At 39.2% G+C, this 26086-nt stretch overlaps 3 protein-coding genes across 3 annotated transcripts in view; 1 reads left to right on the top strand and 2 right to left on the bottom strand.

Annotated features, from left to right (window-relative positions):
- The window catches only part of LOC133638549 (CMP-N-acetylneuraminate-beta-galactosamide-alpha-2,3-sialyltransferase 1-like), a 143222-nt gene extending 140974 nt beyond the window's left edge, over positions 1–2248 (bottom strand). The window contains exon 1 of the mRNA XM_062031267.1: positions 2059–2248. The gene's annotated coding sequence lies outside the window, so the exon portion shown is untranslated. The remainder of the gene's footprint in view (positions 1–2058) is intronic.
- LOC133638611 (uncharacterized) overlaps positions 1–12360 on the top strand; it is a 79906-nt gene extending 67546 nt beyond the window's left edge. The window contains 7 exon segments of the mRNA XM_062031400.1: positions 6542–6777; positions 6842–7025; positions 7096–7344; positions 7413–7595; positions 7670–7729; positions 12079–12224; positions 12301–12360. Of these exon segments, the coding sequence (XP_061887384.1) occupies positions 6542–6777; positions 6842–7025; positions 7096–7344; positions 7413–7595; positions 7670–7729; positions 12079–12224; positions 12301–12360 (1118 nt within the window).
- Positions 12361–12532: 172 nt separating this feature from the next.
- The window catches only part of aff1 (AF4/FMR2 family, member 1), a 65877-nt gene continuing 52323 nt past the window's right edge, over positions 12533–26086 (bottom strand). Inside the window, exons 11-19 of the mRNA XM_062031264.1 lie at positions 21943–22141; positions 21808–21869; positions 21685–21748; positions 21475–21611; positions 21328–21399; positions 20277–20370; positions 19183–19217; positions 18893–19107; positions 12533–13712 (exon numbers count right to left, since the gene is read on the bottom strand). Coding sequence (XP_061887248.1) covers positions 13588–13712; positions 18893–19107; positions 19183–19217; positions 20277–20370; positions 21328–21399; positions 21475–21611; positions 21685–21748; positions 21808–21869; positions 21943–22141 — 1003 coding nt within the window. The 3' untranslated portion in view covers positions 12533–13587. The remainder of the gene's footprint in view (positions 13713–18892; positions 19108–19182; positions 19218–20276; positions 20371–21327; positions 21400–21474; positions 21612–21684; positions 21749–21807; positions 21870–21942; positions 22142–26086) is intronic.

The raw sequence follows: 26086 nt of genomic DNA, 5'->3' as shown, positions 1-26086 counted from the left end.
ATTGAATATGGGTTTAAAAGGATTTGCAAATCATTGTATTCCGTTTATATTTACATCTAACACAATTTCCCAAACTCATATGGAAACGGGGTTTGTACATGAACGAGTAGATAAATAATCCATCATAATATTGACAACATAATAGATTGGGAAATGACAAAATGTTAATTAGGAGCCTTTGTTTGCTTACTTACTACTAAAAGAGAAGTTGAGTAGTATGTTCACTGTGTTATTTAATGACAAAAATATTATTTGATTTCAATAAACAACCTATGTTTAACGTATCATAAGATTTTCTGTTAAAATAAAGCCAATGGTGAAATTTTGTTGTGGTCGTCTTTATTATAAAAAGTATCGAAAAGTATTGAACTACATTTTGGCACCGGTACCAAAATATCGGTATTGGGACAACCCTAATGTCTATATAGCGTGTGTGTGACAATCATTGGTACTTTAACTTAATATAGTTCTAAACATACTCCTGCTCACAAACTTACAATAAAACATGTTTTTATTTCGTCATATTTAAATTTTGCGGCCGTATTTGACGCACTCTGCTGCTACATTCATGCGGTGTTCAATCAATCAATGTTTATTTATATAGCCCTTAATCAAAAGTGTCTCAAAGGGCTGCACAAGCCAATTGACATCCTCGGCTCAAATCCCAATGACCAGCAGGCACCCAAACATTGCCCCCGATGGTGCAATAAACGTTAAAAAAAAATACACTGAACGACTCAAAAAATAACTTATCACAGTCCTTTTGTCAATATCTTCATTAGCTTTGGACCAACAATCAAGGAGAAATGATGACTGTTGTGTGGTATCTGCCATCAATATATTTGTAATCATTGTGCTACGCCTGTGCTTTTACTTTTGTAGACCTAGACTTTATTTATCCACTATCATCTATTATTACACCCAAAATGTGGTTTCATTTACTCCAGGGCTATTCAACTACATAATGAAAAAGGACACAGTTTTAAGAGCCCAAGGGCCGAACATCGAAATGTGGATGTTTCGTCAGAAAGTTTCTCTGCAGGTTATATTAATTTGAGACTGTGTTTACTTAATTGCAAAGTAAACACACTGCACTGTCAATAAATTATTTATTGGGCCCTCGCTACTCGTTTCCAGCGTGTGCAGCTAGTTAACAGTACGAAGGAAGAAGAAAAAAGCTCCAGTTTTTGAGAATTTATGTTCCTTCTTTTGATTAATTTTCCTTCACTTAGATGTGTAAGACTGAACATATAAATAAACATAAGAGTTTACTGTCCATTGCGTATTTTACATAAATAAAATATGTTTAGTGGTAATATGATCACACAATAAACTACAAATGTTTACACATATAGAAATGACACATTCACACACCAAACATTGAATGTGAGTTATCACTATTGTTGTCGCCCTCTACTGGTCAAAATTAGCACTACGTGTATTAAACGAGGTTTGATCGTTACTCTAAAAAAAACAACAACACGACCACAAATATAAATGGCATAACTAAGTCAACAATTTAAATACAAAACAAACTAAATAAGTTTATGCACAAATTATATCTACTTAGAAATGTTTGACCAAGTTTGGTGATGAAACTTACATGCTGGGATGTCTACCATTGTTGCTGCTTGTCTGGCTCAATGTGTCCGTCACTTAAAAGGTCCACCAGAAAACAATGACTCGAGCACTTGCTCGGGGTAGAACACTTTTAACAACAACTGTTGTTAAAAGTTCGATTTTTGAAATTTATTTAGAGATTTTTTTCCCCATAACTTAATGAGAAGTCTTCTTCTACTCATCCCGCTGCTTCACTGTGACGCATACGCCTTGTTGTTGCCCCCTGTGGGGTGGCGGGAGTACTGCATACATGACCAACCCTAGTTTTAATGGGTTCATCACGCCTTGCATTGCATTATTTTAATTTCACTGAGATTCAAAGATAGTCTGTCTTTTTCAAACCATCTCTTAAATGTATCAATCTATTCTGTTATTGTTTGTATTCGCTTCTGTGCGTTCTCTCTTCAACAAAACGCAGACTTTGTGTCGTGTGTTTACCTCGCACAAAAGACGCTGTAGTCGCTGGCTCTTCAGTGTTGATGGCGAACCTTTACTTCCCATATTTGTCTTATTTCTGGGTTGTGGGGAAAGCGATGTAAAATCTTCCCACAAGTCTCGCAGGTGGAGCAGCCCCATGCTGCACGACAGGTCATTTGTACATGTCGAAAAACCAACGAGGAAGCGCGGGAAACACATCGCATTATCTCAAAGTTAGTAGTAGTCATGGCGCCCTGTAGTCACGTGACTGCATTTTGACCAATCATGGAGGAGATCGCCTGAAACCAGGTTGGCCACGCTGTCTTTATACACTGCTTAGTGCAGGGGTCGACAACCCAAAATGTTAAAATAACAATATATTGGACCAAAAATAAAAAAATTAAAATCTGTCTGGAGCCGCAAAAATTTAAACGTGTTATAATGAAGACAAAACATGATGTAAGTGTCTATATTAGTTACATTAGCCTACTATCAAAGGCTGACGCAAATTTTCGTTGACGGAAATGTTATATTTAATTTTTATTCTACACATTTTTGCAACATTGGAAATCATTAGTAAAACGGAGGCTTCTCAGAGGGTGAGATAACTTCTGGAAATTACTGGCTCAGAATGGCCAATTGTATAGATGTGTGTGTCCAAGTTTAAGGAAACGGCAGGCTGTCTTCTTCTAATGGATTTATTACAATCTTTGCAAGCTGGGTAACGTTTGCTGTGGTCTGGAACAACATGGCAAACAAACACAGAAATGCAGCCAATATTACATACAGATAATGTCTAATGAGACATGCAAATATAAATTAAATACACAGAGGACATGAGTTAAGGAAATTAAATGAACTCAAATATACGTACGGATGAGGCATAATGATGCAATATGTACATACAGCTAGCCTATTTAGCATGTTAGCACCAATTAGCTTGCTGTCATGCATTGACCAAACATGCCTGATTAGCACTCCAACAAGTCAATAACATCAGCAAAGTTCACCTTTGTGCATTCACGTACAGTATAAAACATTTGGTGGACAAAATGAGACAAAGAAGAAGGGCATAAAACACGTCTTTCTGTGGCAGCATCGGAGAAAGTTGTACATGTAAACAAACTACGGTGAGTTAAATCGCTGAAATTAGTAGGACAAAACGGCGCTCGCCAAATACTCTCATCAGTGAAGCATTTTTAATTATAAACAGGGGGATTTCTAACAATTAGGAAGGTTTGTGTTATGTTTGTCTTCCTGCAGAAACCATATTAAAACAAAATAAATATATTTTCTTAGTCTTTTTCCATTTTCACACATCTCTGAAATAGGTCCAGGGAGCCACTAGGGCGGCGCTCGAGCCGCGGGTTGCTGACCCCTGGACTAGTGGTACACATATCACCATTGGAGAATTACTGCTTTAGACTATAAAGACTTCTGTTATTCAGAAGGGACACAGTTCAATGGTAACAGCGTTCAATGCCCGCACCTAGGTGCCAAAAGGGTGGAATGCCGCACGTGTAGAGAAGCAGAGAAACATGTCGCAAGTGTGCATGTGTGTGTGCGTGCGTGTGTGTGTTCTTGTATTTCTACCCTTCTTGAGACGTCAACAAGGAAAAGTACCTTTCGTATGAGGACCGGTGAACAAGTTAGGACCGAAATCATGGTCCCAATACGGAAAACCATTGCATCTAATAGAGAGCCAAATACCAGAGTCCGTGAACATTGCTCCAAAGTCAGGATTTTTTGTTGATTTAATGTGCATACCAAAGTAAACATTGACAGACGCAAAGGCAGCACAATATGATAAAACAAGACGGCAGCGAAGGAAGCACTTCCCTATTCATCCCCCCAAAAAAACGGCAGGTGAACAGCTGATTGTACGACTTCCGGTGCTGACGTAATTAAACTTTTTTTTTTTTATATAGAAACATACTGTAATAACAAAGTAAATAATGAAGATTAAAAACCAATCACAAACAAAAAATTCAAAAAAATAAAACATTTAATTAAAAGCTGATCTTTATTTATATTTGCATAGTATGTATATATTATTAATGTTGTATATACAAATCTTTATATATCTAGAAAGGGTGGTCCTAAAGAGGTAAGCTTTTTTTCCCCCCGGAGTTCTCAAGAAAGTGAAAATACAAGAATGTGGGTGTGTGTTCTTGTATTTCTACCCTTCTTGAGACACCAACAAAGAAAAGTACCTTCCATATGAGGATCGGTGAACAAGTTAGGACATAAATCATGGTCCCAATACGGAAAACCATTGCATCTAGTAGAGAATGTCTAATTTTCACCCCTGGTGGTGAAATCTGTCAAAATGAGGGTGGTCCCAAAAAGGAGGGATTTTTCAAATTGACTGTGTGTCTGTTTTAAAAGTGCTCCCCCTCTGGTCAACATATGAAATAACAAGTGTGTTTACAAATTTGAAGTGCTCCCCCTCTGGCCAACATATGTAATAACATGTGTGTGTAAGAAATTGAAATGCACCCCCTTTGGCTAAAATGTATTAAAAAAATAAAATAAATATGTACACTACCGTTCAAAAGTTTGGGGTCACCCAAACAATTTTGTGGAATAGCCTTCATTTCTAAGAACAAGAATAGACTGTCGAGTTTCAGATGAAAGTTCTCTTTTTCTGGCCATTTTGAGCGTTTAATTGACCCCACAAATGTGATGCTCCAGAAACTCAATCTGCTCAAAGGAAGGTCAGTTTTGTAGCTTCTGTAATGAGCTAAACTGTTTTCAGATGTGTGAACATGATTGCACAAGGGTTTTCTAATCATCAATTAGCCTTCTGAGCCAATGAGCAAACACATTGTACCATTAAAACACTGGAGTGATAGTTTCTGGAAATGGGCCTCTATACACATATGTAGATATTGCACCAAAAACCAGACATTTGCAGCTAGAATAGTAATTTACCACATTAGCAATGTATAGAGTATTTCTTTAAAGTTAAGACCAGTTTAAAGTTATCTTCATTGAAAAGTACAGTGCTTTTCCTTCAAAAATAAGGACATTTCAATGTGACCCCAAACTTTTGAACGGTACTGTAATAACTTGATGTAAATAATGAAGATTAAAAACCAATTACAAAAAAAAAAAAAAAAAGAATAACTAAAAGCAGTGTGGGCAGCACGGTGGAAGAGGGGTTAGTGCGTCTGCCTCACAATACGAAGGTCCTGAGTAGTCGTGAGTTCAATCCCGGCCTCTGGATCTTTCTGTGTGGAGTTTGCATGTTCTCCCCGTGACTGCGTGGGTTCCCTCCGGGTACTCCGGCTTCCTCCCACCTCCAAAGACATGCACCTGGTGATAGGTTGATTGGCAACACTAAATTGGCCCTAGTGTGTGAATGTGAGTGTGAATGTTGTCTGTCTATCTGTGTTGGCCCTGCGATGAGGTGGCGACTTGTCCAGGGTGTACCCCGCCTTCCGCCCGATTGTAGCTGAGATAGGCTCCGGCACCCCCGCGACCCCGAAGGGAATAAGCGGTAGAAAATGGATGGATAAAAGCAGTGTTTTTCTCACAATGTGTCAACTCTTTTCTTATAAAATTGGGAACAATTTCTCACATTCTTTCTGTTTCTGTAATATTGCAATATTATCTCATAAAATTATTACTTTTTTATGTAAAATTATTACTTTTTAATGCAAAATGGTGACATTTGTCATAAAATTCTGACTTTTATAACAATATTGCAAATTTTTCGTTGTTCTTGTAAAATAGTGACATTTTTTGATTAAAATTATGACTTTTTCATAATTTTACCAAGTAAAAATTATGACAAAAGTATTATTATAATATTGCCAAAATGTTAACGTTTTCTTAAAAAATTGTGACTTTTGTCGAGTAAAATTACGACTCTTTTCATAAAATTGTCAAAATATTAAGCTTTTCTTGTAAAATTGCAACTTTTATCATAATATTGCATAAATGTTCGGTTTTTCTCGTAAAATTTTGACTTGCGTTGAGTAAAATTAAGACTTATTATAATACTGCCAAAATTCTAAGTTTTTCTTGTGAAATTGTGACCTCTTTCTTGTGAAATTCCAACCAATTTTTCACAACAAGCTTTTTTATATTTGCCTAATATGTCTATATTAATAATGTTGTGAATGCAAATCTTTATATATCTAGAAAGGGGGTCCTGAAGAGGCAGGCTTTTTTCAGAGGTCTCAAGAAGGTAACAAATACAAGAATATGTGTGTGCGTGTGTGTGTTGTTTTTGATTGATTGAAACTTATTAGTAGATTGCACAGTACAGTACATATTCCGTACAATTGACCACTAAATGGTAACACCCGAATACATTTTTCAACTTGTTTAAGTCGGGGTCCACGTTAATCAATTTGTGTGTGTGTAAAAAGATGCCGCGCACAGAAAGGCCACACGTGCCATGCGCAAACAGAGTGCGGTTTTTCCGCACAAGTATTTTGGCCCCGTTTTTACGCCATGGCCTTCTCTTCTAACTCTTCTTCTGTTTCCACCTCAGCAAGCAGCATAGCCCCCCCTCCTCCGACGAGCAGCCCCTGCCCAGCTGGCTACATATCCTGGTTCCTGAACTGCTACAAGCTGGTGGAAGAGCCCGCGAGCTGGGATGCGGCCCAGGCCGCCTGCCGGCAGCAGGGTGGCAACCTGGCCAGCATCGACATGAGCTACGACCAGGCCTTTGTCGCCGGGGTGGTCCTTCAGGGCAGAGCGGACGCCTGGATCGGACTGAGGCTCCAGGTGCTAGTTCGGTGTTAGCGCAGATGTTTTTGATTGGGTACCTTCATGCAACCTGGTCTTCTAGGATGACGGTTCCTTTGCATGGACTGACGGCTGGCCGGTATTCTTCACTCATTGGGGGCCCGGAGAACCCGGCAATCTGAAGGATGAAGGTTGTGTGAGCATACGCGGATCACCCTTTTTTCACGGCACCTGGAACGACACCAAGTGTGACCAAAGCAAACCTTACATCTGCAAAATCTCCTCCGGTATCGAAACCTTCTTGATTATTATCATTATTGTGTTAAACCAAAATTGTAAAATCCTCTCCTCTTCCAGAGAAACCACCTGCAACTCCTGCTCCAGGGGATGGCAAGTGTTTCCCCTTCTGGATTCCCTATGGTCGCTTCTGTTACTTGGTGTACAACGAGCAGCAGGGCTTCTCCTGGCCTGACTCGCGACATTACTGCGAGTTAGCCAAGGCCGAGATGGCGTCCTTCCACAGCAGGGCGGAGGTGGAGTTCATCAGGAACCTAAACCACACCAAACATCACAACCTCTGGATCGGCCTCAGCAGGGATCGCAACTGTGAGCAAAGAGACTAAACCACCATTCAGGTCTTCAAAATGTCCGCCTACCTTTTCGTGTGCTTGTAGTTGGTTGGGGCTGGACTGACCACACGTCTCTGGGCTTCCTCAACTGGGCTCCCGGTGAGCCCAACACAGCGTTTCATCCGGGGGAAGCAGCCGAGGAGAACTGCGTGGAGATGTACCCTGACGGACGTTGGAACGACAACGACTGCCTGCAGAAGAGAGGCTTTGTGTGCCGCCATCGACAGTGTAAGTGTTTCTCTCAAAAGCGCTATGTAACGTTTGGTACTTCCTGTCAAACACTCTTGTTCTTTGTGGTCAAGATTATACAACAGATGATGGAGGAAACCCCATCTTCCCCACCGATGGACCAGGTGCCGACCGTGAGTGTGATCTCATGATTCTCATCCCTCTTATTTACTGTGGACTTCATTTGAAAAGCCCCGCCCATAATTGCTTGAGCCGCAACATTATTATCATAATCTGGCATAGTGTGAAAGACTGGGAATTAAAGTGCTTAATAAAGCTACATGTATTTGTACTAAAAGTTTACTGGATTTGACAGCATATTTTACCTAATCATGGAACAAGATGTTCAATTTGTTTTGTTATCAAAACCCCTAAGTATAGGCTTTTCACCTTGACTTTTCAAAGTTAATTATCCATCAATTAAAAATATCAAAAATGAACAGGCAATTGTGTAATCATATCCAAAAACACGTTTATATTTGTATATTATTCACGGTTACATGCATTGAGGGGCAGCCATAAGGGCCGTGTGGCCCTCAATGAGTTTGACAAGCCTGATCTATAAAAAGTAATTATTGACTCGACCTACTTACAATTGTTTGTGTTGCTTTTATATAATGGATTTTTTTAAATAGAATTTTTGTATTTATAATCATTAAATAATTGCAGGTGAAACTCAAAAAGTTGGAATATCATTATTACAGCAACTACTGTACATCTACAAGGTGAAACTAATATATGAAATGGGCTCACAACATGCAACTCGAGATACTTCAAACCTTCTTTAGATATCATTTTGATGATTATGTTTTAGTTTATGAAAATCTCAAATTGAAAATTACAGACATTTTTTTTTTTTTTTAAATAAATGGTAAACCATGATTGTCCAAATTATAACAAATGAGGGCTTGACATACCTCGCTTTGCATGTTATGAGTTTATATCAAATTAGTTCTTACATTTGAAGTTGAATTGCTGAAATGAATTAATATTTGCACAATATTCTAATTATTTGAGTTTCACCTGTAAACAGTCATGGTCAAAAGTTTACATACACTTGTAAAGAACATAATGTCATGGCTGTCTTAAGTTTCCTATAATTTCTACAACTCTTTTTTTTTTGTGATAAAGTGATTGGAGCACACACTTGTTGGTCACAAAAAACATTCATGAATTTATTATGGGTCTACTGAAAATGTGACCAAATCTGCTGGGTCAAAAGTATACATACAGCAATGTTAATATTTGGTTACATGTCCCTTGGCAAGTTTCACTGCAATAAGGCGCTTTTGGTAGCCATCCACAAGCTACTGGTTGAATTTTTGACCACTCCTCTTGACAAAACTGGTGCAGTTCAGCTAAATTTGTTGGTTTTCTGACATGGACTTGTTTCTTCAGCATTGTCCACACGTTTAAGTCAGGACTTTGGGAAGGCCATTCTAAAACCTTAATTCTAGCCTGATTTAGCCATTCCTTTACCACTTTTGACGTGTGTTTGGGGTCATTGTCCTGTTGGAGCACCCAACTGCGCCCAAGACCCAACCTCCGGGCTGATGATTTTAGGTTGTCCTGAAGAATTTTGAGGTAATACTTCTTTTTCGTTGTCCCATTTACTCTCTGTGAAGCACCAGTTCCATTGGCAGCAAAACAGGCCCAGAGCATAATACTACCACCACCATGCTTGACGGTAGGCCTGGTGTTACTGGGATTAAAGACCTCACCTTTTCTCCTCCAAACATATTGCTGGGTATTGTGGCCAAACAGCTCAATTTTTGTTTCATCTGACCACAGAACTTTCCTCCAGAAGGTCTTAACTTTGTCCATGTGATGTCAGATGAAACAAAAATTTAGCTGTTTGGCCACAATACCCAGCAATATGTTTGGAGGAGAAAATGTGAGGCCTTTAATCCCAGAGTTTTAGAAATGATTGGAAACTCAAGACAGCCATGACATTATGTTCTTTACAAGTGCATGTAAACTTTTGATCACGACTGTATACCTGTATACTTTTTCTTAATGTTTTGGTTATTTATGTTGTTGGTGGGGCAGCACGGTGGAACAGTGGTTCGTACGTGTGCCTCACAATAAGAAGGTCCTGGGTACTGGAGTTTGCATGTTCTCCCCATGACTGTGTGGATTCCCTCCCACCTCCAAAGACATCATGATGTTGGTGTTTGATGTGCTATATAATATTAGAATTAAAATTAAGGCTGTCAAACGATTAAAATGTTTAATCGCGATTATACACAGTTTGTTTGTTAAATCAAAATTAATCACGAGAATCGCAGATGTAAAGTGAAGTGAATTACATTTATATAGCGCTTTTCTCAAGTGACTCAAAGCGCTTTACATTGTGAAACCTAATATCTAAGTTACATTTTTAAACCAGTGTGGGTGACACTGTAAGCAGGTGGGTAAAGTGTCTTGCCCAAGGACATAAAGGCAGTGAATAGGATGGCAGAAGCAGGGATCGAACCTGCAACCCTGAAGTTGCTGGCACGGCCGCTCTACCAACCGAGCCATACCGCCCCAGATAGATATAATCATTCATATGCGAATTTGTATTCCTGCTGTAGGAGCACTTGCATTCAGAGGAGGAGCTACACTTCCTTTAGATTAGATACCAGTTTCACGCATTAATAACACATAATGTGGATTGTGACAATCATGGTTTGATTGTCAAAGATGTTTGATAATGTAATCTGTGATATTTCTACGTCATGTTACTAAAGCAGTGTTTGAAAGGCTTACGTTGGATGGCCATGCCTCAGTGTGAGACAGCCATGATTGACAGATTTGAAACGCAATTATTCCTTTAGGGCAGATCTCAGTTTGCATCACAATCGGAGGAACTGACCTCAGTTGTAATTTCAGGTTACATTTCACTTTTTACAGCACAAGAGCTGCATTTGCAAACATAAGCTGATACAACCTTTTCACTTCCGATACGATACCTATATTGGAGCTAGGGCTGGGCGACGTGGCCTTTCATTAATATCTTGATATTTTTGGGCCATGTCACGATAGACGATATATATATCTCGATATTTTGCCTTAGCCTTGAATGAACACTTGATGCATATAATCACACCAGTATGATGATGCTATGTGTCTACATTAAAACATTCTTGTTCATACTGCATTAATACAGTATATGCTCATTTTAAACTTTCATGCAGAGAGGGAAATCACAAGTAAGTCAATTTACCAAAACTGTATTCATTAAACAGTTATTAAGCAGTGGCACAAACATTCATGTCATTTCACAACAGAGAGTGCAAGATTGTCAGAGACATTTTAAAACAAGCTATTAGTGCACTTTTGTGCATGATGTCACTAAGATGACATATCAAAACAACACTAAATTAAAGTGCACTTTTTGTACGGAACGCCACTACAATTTTTAAAACAAATGAAGTGCACTTTTGTGCATAATGTCACACAAGATATTTAAAAAACTGTAAAATAAAAATTAGCTGCATTTTTCGGTGTTTATGTGGAAATGGAAAACGCCAGGCTCAATTGGGTCATTGCTGTTGGCTTCGGCATTTTGTGGGTGGCACCGACCGGAGATGTTGACATGCAGAGTTTCAAGCACTCATTCTCTAGCGGGTGACTTTTCAAATGATGCTACAAATTAGTATTGCCGCTACTTTATGTAGCAACGCTTTTGCCGCATACTTGACATAGACACGGTTGTCTGTTCAACATCTTCCCGCTTGAAACCAAACCACCGCCAGACGATGGATCCCATGCTATTTTTCTTAGGAATTAATTCTTCCTCCATTTGTTACCAGATTCGCACCTTCTCTCTCTCGTATTACCACTCGCACCACTCCGCTAGCATCACCTGCCACAGCTAACGTTACCCATGCCGCTATCTCTCTGCTCCGCGAGGGCGTATGACGTTGCACGCGCGACAGTATGTGACGTATGTAACAAGGTGCGCTTGTTTTATCTCTCTGTGAGAGGGAGAGACAAGAAAGAGTGAGAAAAGCCTGTAGTCTAATGCCCGCAGTTAAAAGCAACTGCCTGAGAACGTATACTCGAATGCTCATGAAAGTCATTTTCTACATCGCACAGAGACAAACCCACGATATATCGAGTATATTCAATATATCACCCAGCCCTAATTGGAGCCCTCAGTATTGGCTGATACCGTTGCAATACAATATCAGTAGGAATCCGACATACTTTAATGATCAAGTAAAGTTTGGTCAAATAGACAACAATGGTAGGTATGATTAAAACATTGACCTATTTATTATTAACCTTTTGGAATGGACTTATGCTTTCTTTAATTAGGATGAAGTGGAGTGGTAATATTTTTTTGGTGTCATCTAGGTGCCACAATAATTAAGTTAATGTAAATTGAATGATTCAGACACATTTGTTACCAGATACTTTCTAATACACTTTCCTTTACTCTCTAGCTTGTGTGCTATTGTATGCTTAGCTCTCGTGTTCTTTTGTCATCTATCAGACGGCGGTGTTATTGTAGGCGCCACCATTGGAGCCGTTGTGATCATCAGCCTATTAGCCGGACTGCTCTTCTACATGTTCAGTGTGAGAGGATACAAGCTGAGCGGTCTGAGTCTGCCAACTCGAACAACCAGCAGTGTCAACGAGGTAAGTTGTAGTCAAATTAACTAGTCTAACTTTTTTTCACGAGAAAAAGTACTAATCGTTTACTCTTCATTTGCAGCCTGCGTTTGTAAACCCCAACTTTGGAGGGTAATCTGAAACGAAACTGAAGTTCGTATGAGAAATACAGAAAGTAAACAAGGTTCACTGTAAGTATGTTCAAGGGTTAATTTCCCGACAATATATCTTTTTTGTTTCATGCTTTCCATTTATTGTCATGTTGACTGTACAGAATCCTAATCCATGTAATCCATTTGAGTGGAAAAACAGAACATAATAAAAACATAAAATCAAATTCATTTCCAGTGTTTATTCATCTATGAACACTGCAACAGAAAATTCATATTCCACAAAAGGAAAAAAAAACATTCTAGTACATCGGGGTTTGGGACAAGAAGAGTAAATCGATCGCTTACAAAGGAATCTGCAGGTTAGACCATGAAAAACAATGTGAGTTTAAGATGAAGACAGTTTCTAATGCTATTTAAAAATCTTGTCTGGGGAAAAATAAAGGTTTTCAATCAAATCACTTTTTGCACTTTAATCCTTTAATTACCCACCAACTAAATTAGCAAACATCAAAAACAACACTTGCTCATTTTATGAGTTAATCAAACATATTTTTTCACATTTCATTGGTATAATAAGCCAACATAAGTCAATAAACGTTGAAATGAACCAAATCAACGCACTCGCTTGGGCCAAAAAGTGCGCACTGACATCCAAGTACTTCTTTGCATTTATTATACTCTTGCAACTCAAAAGTGAGACAAAAAGGCAAGAAACGGGACCACTACATTTTTCCTACAAGGCTTCAATGCTAACTCGACTTTTGGTGACTATTATAATCTCATTGACTACCTCAAAAAAACAGCGTGGAAAATAAATCCGCTCACAGAAACCACTTCAGCTGCGAACGATTCCTGCAAACTCAAACGAAAAGTGCACCGTTTGTAGAAAAGAAAAAAAGGAAAAAAAAAAGGTAATAAATAGAATACATTGGACTGACAAACATGATTTGCACCTGGACTAACAAAACTCTGATTGTGAGTGTTTAAGGCACTTTCTTATCAAAAGCAAGCATGAGTCTGCTTTAAATGTTAGCGTTTTTGCAACGTTCCCCTCAGTTTGATTTTAAAAAGTGATAAAGCTCAGGATAATGTTGAGTCTGTCCTAGAAGTAACAGAACAAACAAATAATGATGAACTTGGGCCTGATTGTAATAGCATTCTATGACTTCAGCCCTGCTTTAGTGCAATTAGATCAATATCATCCAAGCAAGTTCGTTTCAGAATGTGACCCACTCAGGTGTTGTGGGTTATTACGGGTGAGGTACCTTAGTAGACATTCATTTGCTTTTTTGGCTGTCCGTCCGCAGCCACAACACACCTTGTCTAGTGTAACGCACCATGAAGCTCACAGAAGAAGTCAGGCTCAGGGGGCCCACAAGGCTGTCCAGCTTGGCTAGAACACCTAAAAGCATTCAAAAACAAAACATGAACTGACAGAGTGGAAGATTAAAACATGGCATAGTCCCTGGCTAGATTGAATAGCATTGGGAAACAAACAGGCTTTGCTACGCATCTTGCAACTCGGCGCAACGCTGGGTTTTTGTTTTCACGGAATTGTGGCTTAGGCCCCTTCTACACTAAGCCGGTTACGGTTATCGAGGGTAAATCCCACCTAACCTTATCCTTGTCCACACACACACAATGGTCATTTAAGACCCCCTCCCTCTCCGTCCACCGGCGCAACGCGACCTAGTACGCATGCGTGGAAAATGTGCACGTCATAGTCACCTCCAGTGTTGCTTTGTGTGCAAGTTCTTAAATTTAACTTATCTGAACAATATCCAGTGTTGTGGCATTTCAATTAACTGGAATCCAGTGTGCTGTGGGGCCCTATTGTAGTGAATCACACCTGAGCCAACCTTAATCAAATCTTTAATGGACACGTGAAAGTAAATGTGATAAAGAAAATTTTACATCAATCAATCTAGGGATTTAGATATCTGGTCAGGACACTCCTCACTCTTTTACCTTCATTGTTCGTTTTTGGTGACTTTACATACTCTGGACCTAGACGTTGAGTCCACGACATACAATAACTGATACAGTCTGCTTTACAAGTCCAAAAGCATTCGCCGTTTTCCGTAGTCTACCCTCGACGGCCAGGTAATACAAAGCTAACGCTACATTTTAAAAATTTTTTTAATCACATCCACGGGAAACCGCATTCTCGTTGTCTCTCCTTCGACAAATGGACAAAGTTTTTCGGTAAGTAGAATCCCAGCTGACCTGGACATTCGAAAGTTCTCTTCTTGCTGAGATGTGTAGTATCTGAAATAGCTGCAATTGCGCGTTTTCATCTCTTAATGTATTCCTGTGTGATTTCCACAAGCGTCTGTACAGACGGAAGGAGAAACACGGGCATGTCTGGATGACTCGCCTCCATATTTCCAGTGGTTAGCGCCGAGTTACGAAATCGCTTTATTATGAAGCCGACTGTGGCACATTCTTTCTGACGTCACTTCCTGTGTGGGGCGCGGTCTTTCTGGCGTTACTTCCTCTCCGAACTCAGTTTGTAAACGATCAATGAGTCCATACAGAGCTGAGAGCCGAAGATTCAAAAAATAGACGGCGCACTTACCCGTGTAAAAAATTATCCAAGAGAGGGGAACCTTAAACGATGAATTAGTTTGGCCGAAATGGGGCTTAGGCTAAATAATTATTTGTTTAAGGGGTTATCCGGGTTAGTGTAGACATAGCCTTAATGACAACATTCCTGACTACGCTGTACAACTTGAGCAACTAACGGCGTCGTCAAAGGGGGAAGACTGGGGGCAGCAGAGACTGTGTTTACATCAGCGACGCGTGGTGTCGGCATGCCGTAGCACTACCAAAACACTGTAGCTTTGATGGAGTGCATGATCATATAGTGCCAAACTTTCTATCTGCTGAGAGAATTCCCATCCACTATTTTCCTCAGTTTAAATCCCCCCTACCCCAAACATTAAAGACAGAAACGATGCACTTTGTGAGCTTTATCAGACCATCAGCGAGGAGCAGACAGCGCACCCACAAAGATTAATCATCCTGGCTGGTGATTTCAATCATGCTGATTTCAAGACCGTACTGTTGAACAATTTCCCTTGTGGATCATTAAAATTTGTCTAAGTCTAAGTACTTCCAAAAGTACACCAGCATGTTGACTTTGCCACAAGAGGTAACAACACCCTGGACTTGGTTTACAAGGCTTGACCCCTTCCCCACATTGGACTCCAGACCGAAGGTACCACTCACCAAACCAGTTCAGAAGCTGATATTTGTGTGGCCAGAGGGTATTCTCTGCACTCAAGGACTGCTTTGACACCACCGATTGGGATATTTTTAAGCAGGCAGCCACAGACAACAATTGGGGAGCATAGGATGTATTCAGTCACGTGACATTTAAATGGAAGATAACGACGCGGTGGGCCACCAAACCAACATGGCTACTGTGCCGCAAACAGTCTGCGAACTATCGGAGTACGCAAGGGGCCTAGATATTCCTGCAAAAAGCAGATACGAGCAAAATATGCAAACTATGCGATGGAATAGATCCCTTTACTTTATCAAAAAAAGATTTGTCGAGTGATTTCAAAGATTATCCGTCGGACACGTTACCAGACATATCGAACTATCCAGACATCATTCTACACGACAAAACAGATGAAAACTAGGAAAAGCATGAAGGTCTACAACTTCTTTGTGTGTGACTGGGTCAAGGAAATTGGTATCAAGACTCTCCCAGATAAATATGCATTGTTTTTGCTCAGGTAAGTTTGCATTTCTTTATTTAACTTTGCGTCTTCAGCCATGTTTGTTGTCTTATTGTTGTTGCGCTGTTACACGAACACATGTTTTCCCCGTCTTTATCAAAATACATCTATGGATCTCGACGTTGTGTATGTGCGTTGGTAAAACCTTAACTTTTTTTGGTTTTGCTCACATTTGAATTATTTAATTTAGACTCGCCGAGTTGGCGGTTTGTGAAAAACACTAAAGAATGTGTTTTGAGAATTCGTTGATTCTTTATTTTTAGATGCACATTTTGCAAAACTTTGCACATTTGCAGCTGCATTTTTTTCCCCAAAATGGACATATTTTAGCAAAATGCACATTTTGATACATTACCCCATAAATTTAGTATTTAAAAAAAAATGTGTATTCCATTTTTTCCCAGCTAGCTCACACACCAAACGTTTTATATCCAGCACCTGTTTAAAAATGTACAATAAAGACAGCTTTGTCAGTCAAATACAGATGTGTGAGCTGTTTGATAAACTAGTTAAATGTTGCTTTTAAAAAGTGACAATACTGTGTGTAACCTAGTTATGCTAGTGTTGCTAACATGCGTGTGCTCCTGTCTGACTCCTTCATCTTGCACATGTGATATATGACATCTATTTTGTAGGACAAAAGCAGCGGTAGTGTGTATAATAAATAAATTTTAAAAAACTTAAAACCTTTTACATTCTGGCATTAAAGGTTCGATTTTGTCAAATACACTACTACACCTGTGAGTTAATGGTCTAACATTCTTAGGTATATAGATAGTAGATTGATTGATAAAAGCTCATGCCTGGCAAAAAGCATGTAAAGCAAATGTGAGTCTCTGCTAGGCCTGGCCCTATAATGTTCCACAAATTATCGCCGATAAACCATATCATTGTCAGCATTATTTTCACACCAAATGAAACACTAATGCAATTATAATAGCTCTTTTATCCTGCACTACCATAACCTAATGCAACAAAATTTCGTTCTTATCTGCAAAGTTCAATTTTGAATGACAATAAAAGGAAGTCTAAGTCTAAGTCTAATACTAAGAATAATACAAATATAATGCAGGTATTTCATTAAAACGCAATAAACTTAGATATTTCGATAGTATTTTTTACTATTGTAATTGGAAGGTCAATAACTTAATTATCCTATGTATGTAAGTAAACAAACAATACAAAATAAATTGACTCTCAATCTCTGTTAGCAAACATTGCACTAAATATTGACAGATCCCAAAGTGCAGTTTTTTCCCCAGTTGGCAAAACTGGGTCAGGTGGTTTGTTTTGTTATTTTTTTGTTGCCATCACTTTCCAACAGATTTGGCATGGTTGCTCATTTGTTTTTGTTGATGCGCTCATCTTGCTCATTCGGTTTTAAGCCTAAATATTCACACACACACAAACATTTGGTTTTGCAATGGTCTTTTTTCCTCCTAATTTTTGTTACCTCCTAGTGCTTCTCACTAGCTCTCTGCCCCACCCACAAAGACAAAGATAGTGGATGACTGACAAGAGGATTCACTCCGTTCATTTAATTTTGCTGTGGAATAAACGTGCTCAGGTGCTGAGAGCAATGCACAGATTGATCGGCTGAGGCTTAGTCTGTGCACTTCAATATTTCACGCATCAGCAGATTTGACGAGATGTTTACACTTTGTACAATAGCTATGTGCACACGGACACATTTAATCGGATTAAAAGCCTAACCGAAAAAAAATGCTTCATGTAAACACGCTATTCGGGATATTCTGACCCGATCACACACGTTTGGATAACATTTTCATTACCCATTCCGATCAAGATGGGTGGTTTATGCCGATAGTCATTCGCATCGTGGCGCATAAAAACAAAAAAACTTTCGAAATTTGTGTTACAATTATCCTTACAGCGCATGTCTTTAATATCAGCGGGGATTAAATGTAATAGTCTCGGAATGAAGCGATTGTCTTTCTGCTGTCTCCCCCGATTCAACATGTACAGAAGTAGCGTTATACACTGTTGAGTTTGTTGCTTTAAAACAAAAATATGGTCTGGAGTGTCATGTGTCGATGTAACAATAAAATAAGTGATCCGGTAAGTTGTCGTCTTAACGAGCGGTTTTATTCACGACATTACAGCTACTCCAAGTGCTAACTGATAGTCTCAATCACATACACAGAATGTCGTAACTTGAAGATGCGCCACGACCCGTACATGATTACAACATAGAAAGCGCAGAACAGGTCCATTTCAAAAAGAGAGGTCCAACAAAAGTAGTGAACAGAAGGAAACAATTATAAATAAATTCCGTGATAACGTAGGACAAGCAGAAATGCGCAAATCCTTGTTTGTTTACAATGGAAGTCTACTGCTTCTTCAGCACCTGCAGTGAGCAAACTCGTCCAAAAGATGGCGCCATCGCACAAATAATAACACACCTTTCCCTTTGTTAGGTTCTGCTCATGTCAAAGTATTCCAATTTAAGGTGTGATGCATGAAAATGCACGACATAATCAGATCATTTTTTTCAGGGTCCATTTGCACAGTAGCATTCTAATCCGAATGATGATCAGATTAAATAAATGTTGTCCATGTACACGTAAACAATTTAGTGAAGTGAATTGTATTTATATAGCACTTTTCTCTAGTGACTCAAAGAGCTTTACTGCTTCTTATTCTTTTGGAAGGTGACAGCAGCATTTTCCAAAAGTTAAAGTTACATCTAAAATTTTTAAATATAAAACAATAAAAAATTTGTACAAATATGATTTAACAATACGACAGATATTTTATAAAATATAACTTTTCAAATTAATAAATAAATAATTGACAATGAGCACCACCTTACCGCTGCCTTTGCTCGCCATCTCCTCCGCCTGCTCCCAGAGGTCGTGAGCACTCAGGACCAACGTTGTGATGTTGACATAGGAGAGCGCCACCTGTTCCACTGCCAGAGGTACGCACACCGTGGAGCCGGCGGGCCCTGCGGCCGACCCGCTCTGTTTGGTGGCGCCGCAGGCAGGGGACGGGATGCTGGCCATGGAGGATGGGGTGTCTGGACCACTACCAGATAAGATAGGACATGGAGGGAATGTGCTGCTAATGCTGACGATGACATGACAACAGTGAGTAACTTACTTTGTGGCGCAGACAGAAGGGTCAAGAGTGGAGCTCTGCAAAAAATGTGGAAATTAAAAGTTTGAAATTAAAGAGCACATGTGAGCACTTTATGATACAAGGCTGGATTATTGCAACGCTCCTAAATACATTTCTTTCTATTGTGTGTTTTAATTAAAAACACTTCTCAGAGCACTCACACTATTCTTTAGGTGTAAGCGTGCACTGCAGATGTGACTTTCACTAACAAATTGAGTCTTTTGATTGACTCTTTGGTGTGAGCCGTTTGGGAGTTGTTTTTTAATGCACATGAAGATACAGCGTATGACAGTGTCAAACAAAAAGGTATAGCAGCAGTCGAATTAACTTTTTTTTTTTTTTAATTGTATTAATTTCATTTGATTAAGATTCACTATTAAAAATATACATATAATAAATGATAAATGGGTTGTACTTGTATAGCGCTTTTCTACCTTCAAGGTACTCAAAGCGCTTTGACAGTATTTCCACATTTACCCATTCGATATTGGTTGTTTTAGTTGGATTCACTTTTCAAATTAACATGTAAAGTAGTTCAAGTGTACACACACCAGGTAAGGTGTATTCACATTTTTATCAAGTCTTAATTTTTATTCTAGTTTCGGTCATATTTTTTATATACATTTTAGTCTTATTTGTGTATTTTTTCTGTTTCATTAAAATGCTCTTGGGCTACTATGTTTTTCAGGTGAGGGAAAACTCAAAATAGTGATGTCACTGTCGAAGCATGGCGATATGGCGTCACCTTATGGAATGTTTACACTGAAAATAAAACAAAAATGAAATTACAGCAAATATTTCAGAATACGGTAATTTCCACCAACAGAGTAATAGTTGTGTAAATTTAAATTATTCTAATCCATGCCATCGTATAACTGCTACCAGTGATTGCTTCCTTGATAATGAAAAACTGTTTAAAAATAAAAAAACAATTTAATAACGATCCATTCATTTGAACAGCTCTTTTATAGAACAGCTCCTAAAGACTCTTCAAAGAACCATAAATACCATCGTTAGTGCACTTCTAAAACTTTTTAAACTGTGATTTTTATCAGGAACAAGATGACAATCCTCACACTGAAGTGGTCGGTGAGCGTCTTGGAGTACTTGAGTGCAGTTTCGTGCTTTTGGCGAAACATCGCCATCTGCAGGAGAGCCTGGCACTTCAGACTGAAAGGAAAAGGTTTGATTCTTATTTTTGGGCTAAATAACACAAAGACAAAAGCATATGAACATAAAATAAATTTTCACCAAGTAATGTGTCAGCTGGTTCTCTTTACATTGTACCCTTCCCCTGCATTTTTTTTTCTTCTGTAAAAACCACGTGGTACAACTTTTTCACTTCTCGAAATTGGGGCCTTGAGTACTGGCTGAGGTAATATTGATCCGATACGATATCAGCTGGAATCAAACACTCGTTAAATTTTTTTTCTAATGTGGAAAGTTAAGCAAGGCTTGATCAAGTGAAATTAGTCAAACAGAGAACAATAGTGGGTAACCTATTTATTCCAATGATGTTCCTAACATCATTTTTGGCCTCCGATACGATCAAATTTCCGGTCCTGATTCGATACTTTAACACTAGATTATAGAAATAAATACAATACAACATTTTTTATAAACCTTATTGAATTTAGAATTTTCCGTTTTTTGTAAATCAGCTAATGATTTGTGTTAATGAATGCTACATTTTTTTAAACAAAATAAAATGATTATTATTTTCACCTGTTTTCTGCTCCATTGTTAATTATTTATTTTCCAACCATCTATTTTGGAAAATAATTGTGATGTTTATAATTTTTTGACAATGTTCTGGTCGGATAAATACGTCCTGAGCGCGGTAGCGTTCACATTGAGGACACATCGCATGTATATCCAAAAACAAAAGAGGCCTGGGTCGGATATGAAAAATTTGGATTTGCACTGTTCACACTGACATGAAAAAAATCCAATACAGATTGTATTTGGGCAAAAAAATCGGAATTGACCTTCAGTGTGAACAAGGACATCAATATCGAATTGAGATACCCCTACTCAGTACCTGTTTTGGAAAAGTGCAATGGAAAAGGGCAGAGAAACAACTGTTCTGCTTGGTGGAAATGGTGCTGATAAGAGAGTGTAAGTTACCATAATGCTACAAAGTCCTTCCTTGAGGCAGGAAGAGATGAGTCAGTGGAGTTTTTAAGTTTTAGCACAAACCTGTGGAAGAGTTGGACGACACGATCAGAATTTAAACCTAAATTTAAAGGCCTGTATTGTGCAAGGAGAGCTCACTTGAGGAGCTCCACGGTCTCTGCAAACATGGTGTAGGAAGACATCGAGATCTGCGGGTCCTTTTCCATGGCGATGCCACTCTCCACGAAAAACATGGCGGCGTCAAGGTAGTTGAAAGCTTTGCTGAGCTTGTCGGACTAAAAGAAAAGAGGAGCAACAAAATCGGTGAACAGTTTGTGGAGATGTAAGAGAATGGATTCAGTCACAAACCTCTGCATCTGCTTTGTGCTTCAGTCTTTTGGCCTCCCTGATGTAGTGCTTCACTGGATACTTCCTGCACGGAATTCACTTGGTAACTCAATGAAGCTGCTGCTGTGCTTTGTTGCATCTCACCTGTCCTCACACAAGAGCAAGGGCTTAGAGGTTGCTTGCTTGTGGACCTGTGTAGACGGCTTCTGCAGGTTTAACAAAATGAGGATTAGGAACACAAGGCAACCTGCAGCAACACCCTTTAAGCTAGCTAGTTACCTTTTCTAGCGGAGTGTGCTTTGTTCGGCTGCTTTTCGAGTCTTTGCTCTTTGAGGCGTCCTTGTGAGTCTCCAGGCTCGACAACTTGTGCACTTTAGTGTATTTACCACAGTCTCGTTTTTTTTTGGGCTGCTGCAAATGCACACGACTTTTCTTTGATTTATTTTGCTTCTGCTGGTCTGGTCTGTTGCTGCAACCTCTGGCAGGAGACACAATATGAGAGCTGAGTGCAGGAACAGGAGTTTATGCACAATAACACTAAAGCAAGTTGAAATAAAGTACAGAGTTTCCACCAAACAGTATGGTTCAGTTCAGTTTGGAGAGGGTACTGCATTTCTTCACATTTCATTAAAGGCCTACTGAAACCCACTACAACCGACCACACAATCTGATAGTTTATATATCAATGATGAAATCTTAACATTGCAACACATGCCAAAACGGCCGGGTTAACTTATAAAGTGCAATTTTAAATTTCCCGCGAAACTTCCGGTTGAAAACGTCTATGTATGATGACGTATGCGCGTGACGTCAATCGTTGAAACGGAAGTATTCGGACCCCATTGAATCCAATACAAAAAGCTCTGTTTTCATCTCAAAATTCCACAGTATTCTGGACATCTGTGTTGGTGAATCTTTTGCAATTTGTTTAATGAACAATGAAAGACTGCAAAGAAGAAAGTTGTAGGTGGGATCGGTGTATTAGCGGCGGACTACAGCAACACAACCAGGAGGACTTTGAGATGGATAGCAGACGCGCTAGCCGCCGACCTCACCTTGACTTCCTCCGTCTCCGGGCCGCTGACCGCATGTATGATCGGGTGAAGTCCTTCGTCGCACCGTTGATCGCTGGAACGCAGGTGAGCACGGGTGTTGATGAGCAGATGAGGGCTGGCGTAGGTGGATAGCTAATGTTTTTAGCATAGCTCTGTGAGGTCCCGTTGCTAAGTTAGCTTCAATGGCGTCGTTAGCAATAGCATTGTTAAGCTTCGCCAGCCTGGAAAGCATTAACCATATAGTTACATGTCCATGGTTTAATATTATTGTTGATTGTCTGTCTATCCTTCTAGTCAGGGGTTTATTTCTTTTGTTTCTATCTGCAGTTAAGCCCGATGCTATCACGTTAGCTCCGTAGCTAAAGTGCTTCGCCGATGTATTGTCGTGGAGATAAAAGTCACTGTGAATGTCCATTTCGCGTTCTCAACTCTGATTTTCAAGAGGATATAGTATCCGAGGTGGTTTAAAATACAAATCCGTGATCCACAATAGAAAAAGGAGAAAGTGTGGAATCCAATGAGCCCTTGTTCCTAAGTTACAGTCAGAGCGAAAAAAGATACGTCCTGCACTGCACTCCAGTCCTTCACTCTCACGTACCTCATCCACAAATCTTTCATCCTCGCTCAAATTAATGGGATAATCGTCGCTTTCTCGGTCCGAATCGCTCTCGCTGCATTGTAAACAATGGGGAAATGTGAGGAGCTCTTCAACCTACGACGTCACGCTACTTCCGGTACAGGCAAGGCTTTTTTTATCAGCGACCAAAAGTTGCAAACTTTATCGTCGATGTTCTCTACTAAATCCTTTCAGCAAAAATATGGCAATATCGCGAAATGATCAAGTATGTACATAGAATGGATCTGCTATCCCCGTTTCAATAAAAAAAATCATTTCAGTAGGCCTTTAAAAGATGTGAATTTTACCTATAATTAAACTTTCTAGCACCCTTCCTTAAAGGCCTACTGAAACTCTGGTTTATTGAAATTACAGGAGCTAGTAAAGTTACAGACATTATGTGTTATGTTTAAGGCTAAAAGTAAAACATTACAAGCAAATTTACAGAAAATGTTTGTCATCACTTCTGAGAATGAAAAGCATAGAAGAAAAGGTAATTTCCAACATCAGTATTCAAGGACAACTTTAAAACAAATGTGCATATCAGTGGTGGGGGTTAAACTATGGAATTCTCTTTACAATGAGATAAAAGATTGTAAAAATATATTCCAGTTGAAAAATATATATAAAGACAGAACAATAAAATCATATGGACAGCCATAAGTGTTTACATTTTGCTTTATATTTATTATTTTCTTATTTTTTGCCTGGTTTTGTATTTGTTTTGTATCATCCCGTGAGGTGTATATTACTTTTTTTTTTTTTTGTTCGGTTTGTACTTCATGAAGTTTTGCACTTGTGTTTTTTTTTGTGTGTTTCTTTGTTTGTTTTCGTTATATTTGGATGTAATTGTTGGTTTATGTATCATTAAGTAAGACTATGTATTATGTTGAAGGGGGCAGGAAAATATAAGATTTTTCTTCATCCTGCTCCTTCTCAGGCATTGGTGTGTCACTGTATAACTGAATAATTGTGGTATAATTGTCTATCAAAGATGCACATCAATGAAGGAGATAAATAAAAATGAAATGAAATTAAACCCACTACTACCGACCACAGTCTGATAGTTTATATATCAATGATGAAATCTTAACATTGCAACACATGCCAATACGGCCGGGTTAACATATAAAGTGCAATTTTAAATTTCCGGGAAATATCCGACTGAAAACGTCTCGGTATGATGACGTTTGCGCGTGACGTCACGGATTGAGCGGAAGTATTGGGACACTATTGTGTCCCAATACAAACAGCTCTGTTTTCATCGCAAAATTCCACAGTATTCTGGACATCTGTGTTGGTGAATCTTTTGCAATTTGTTTAATGGACAATGAAGACAGCAAAGAAGAAAGCTGTATGTGGGATCGGTGTATTAGCGGCTGGCTACAGCAACACAACCAGGAGGACTTTGAGTTGGATAGCAGACGCGCTACCGTTAGTACGCAGCTTTCTTCCAAACATTTGATCGCTTGCCCGTGCGTGTCGCTATGTGCATGTCACGTACGTAACTTTGGGGAAATATATGTGCTGTATGAACTTTGCGGAAGTGAACGGTACTTTGGGCTGTGGGATTGAGTGTGTTGTGCGGGTGTTTGAGTTGTATTGGCGGGTTATATGGACGGGAGGGGGGAGGTGTTTGTTATGCGCGATTAATTTGTGGCATATTAAATATAAGCCTGGTTGTGTTGTGGCTAATAGAGTATATATATATATATATATGTATTGTGTTTATTTACTGTTTTAGTCATTCCCAGCTGAATATCAGGTCCCACCCGCCTCTCACAGCATCTTCCCTATCTGAATCGCTTCCACTGCCCTCTAATCCTTCACTATCTTTCATCCTCGCTCAAATTAATGGGGTAATGGTCGCTTTCTCTGTCCGAATCGCTCACGCTGCTGGCGTCCATGATTGAAAACAATGTGCAGATGTGAGGAGCTCTTCCTCCTGTGACGTCACGCTACTTCCAGTACAGGCAAGGCTTTTTTTTATCAGTGACCAAAAGTTGTGAACTTTATCGTAGATGTTCTCTACTAAATCCTTTCAGCAAAAATATGGCAATATCGCGAAATGATCAAGTATGACACATAGAATGGATCTGCTATCCCCGTTTAAATAAGAAAATCTCATAAAAAGATAGTTTATATATCAATGATGAAATCTTAACATTGCAACACATGCCAATACGGCCGGGTTAACTTATAAAGTGCAATTTTAAATTTCCTGCGAAACTTCCGGTTGAAAACGTCTATGTATGATGACGTATGCGCGTGACGTCAATCGTTGAAACAGAAGTATTCGGACACCATTGTATCCAATACAAAAAGCTCTGTTTTCATCGCAAAATTCCACAGTATTCTGGACATCTGTGTTGGTGAATCTTTTGCAATTTGTTTAATGAACAATGAAGACTGCAAAGAAGAAAGCTGTAGGTGGGATCAGTGTATTAGCGGCTGGCTGCAGCAACACAACCAGGAGGACTTTGACTTGATTAGCAGACGCGCTATCCGACGCTAGCCGCCGACCGCATCGATGATCGGGTGAAGTCCTTCGTCGCTCCGTCGATCGCTGGAACGCAGGTGAGCACGGGTGTTAATGAGCAGATGAGGGCTGGCTGGCGTAGGTGGAGAGCTAATGTTTTTATCATAGTTCTGACGATGAAATATCGCGAAATGATCAAGTATGACACATAGAATGGATCTGCTATCCCCGTTTAAATAAAACAAATTCATTTCAGTAGGCCTTTAAGGTGTT

This window comes from Entelurus aequoreus, linkage group LG21 (genome assembly GCF_033978785.1).
Source record: "Entelurus aequoreus isolate RoL-2023_Sb linkage group LG21, RoL_Eaeq_v1.1, whole genome shotgun sequence".
NCBI classification, from domain to species: domain Eukaryota; kingdom Metazoa; phylum Chordata; class Actinopteri; order Syngnathiformes; family Syngnathidae; genus Entelurus; species Entelurus aequoreus.
Note: the sequence above shows the minus strand (reverse complement) of the source record. Positions and strands in the feature narration are given on the sequence as shown.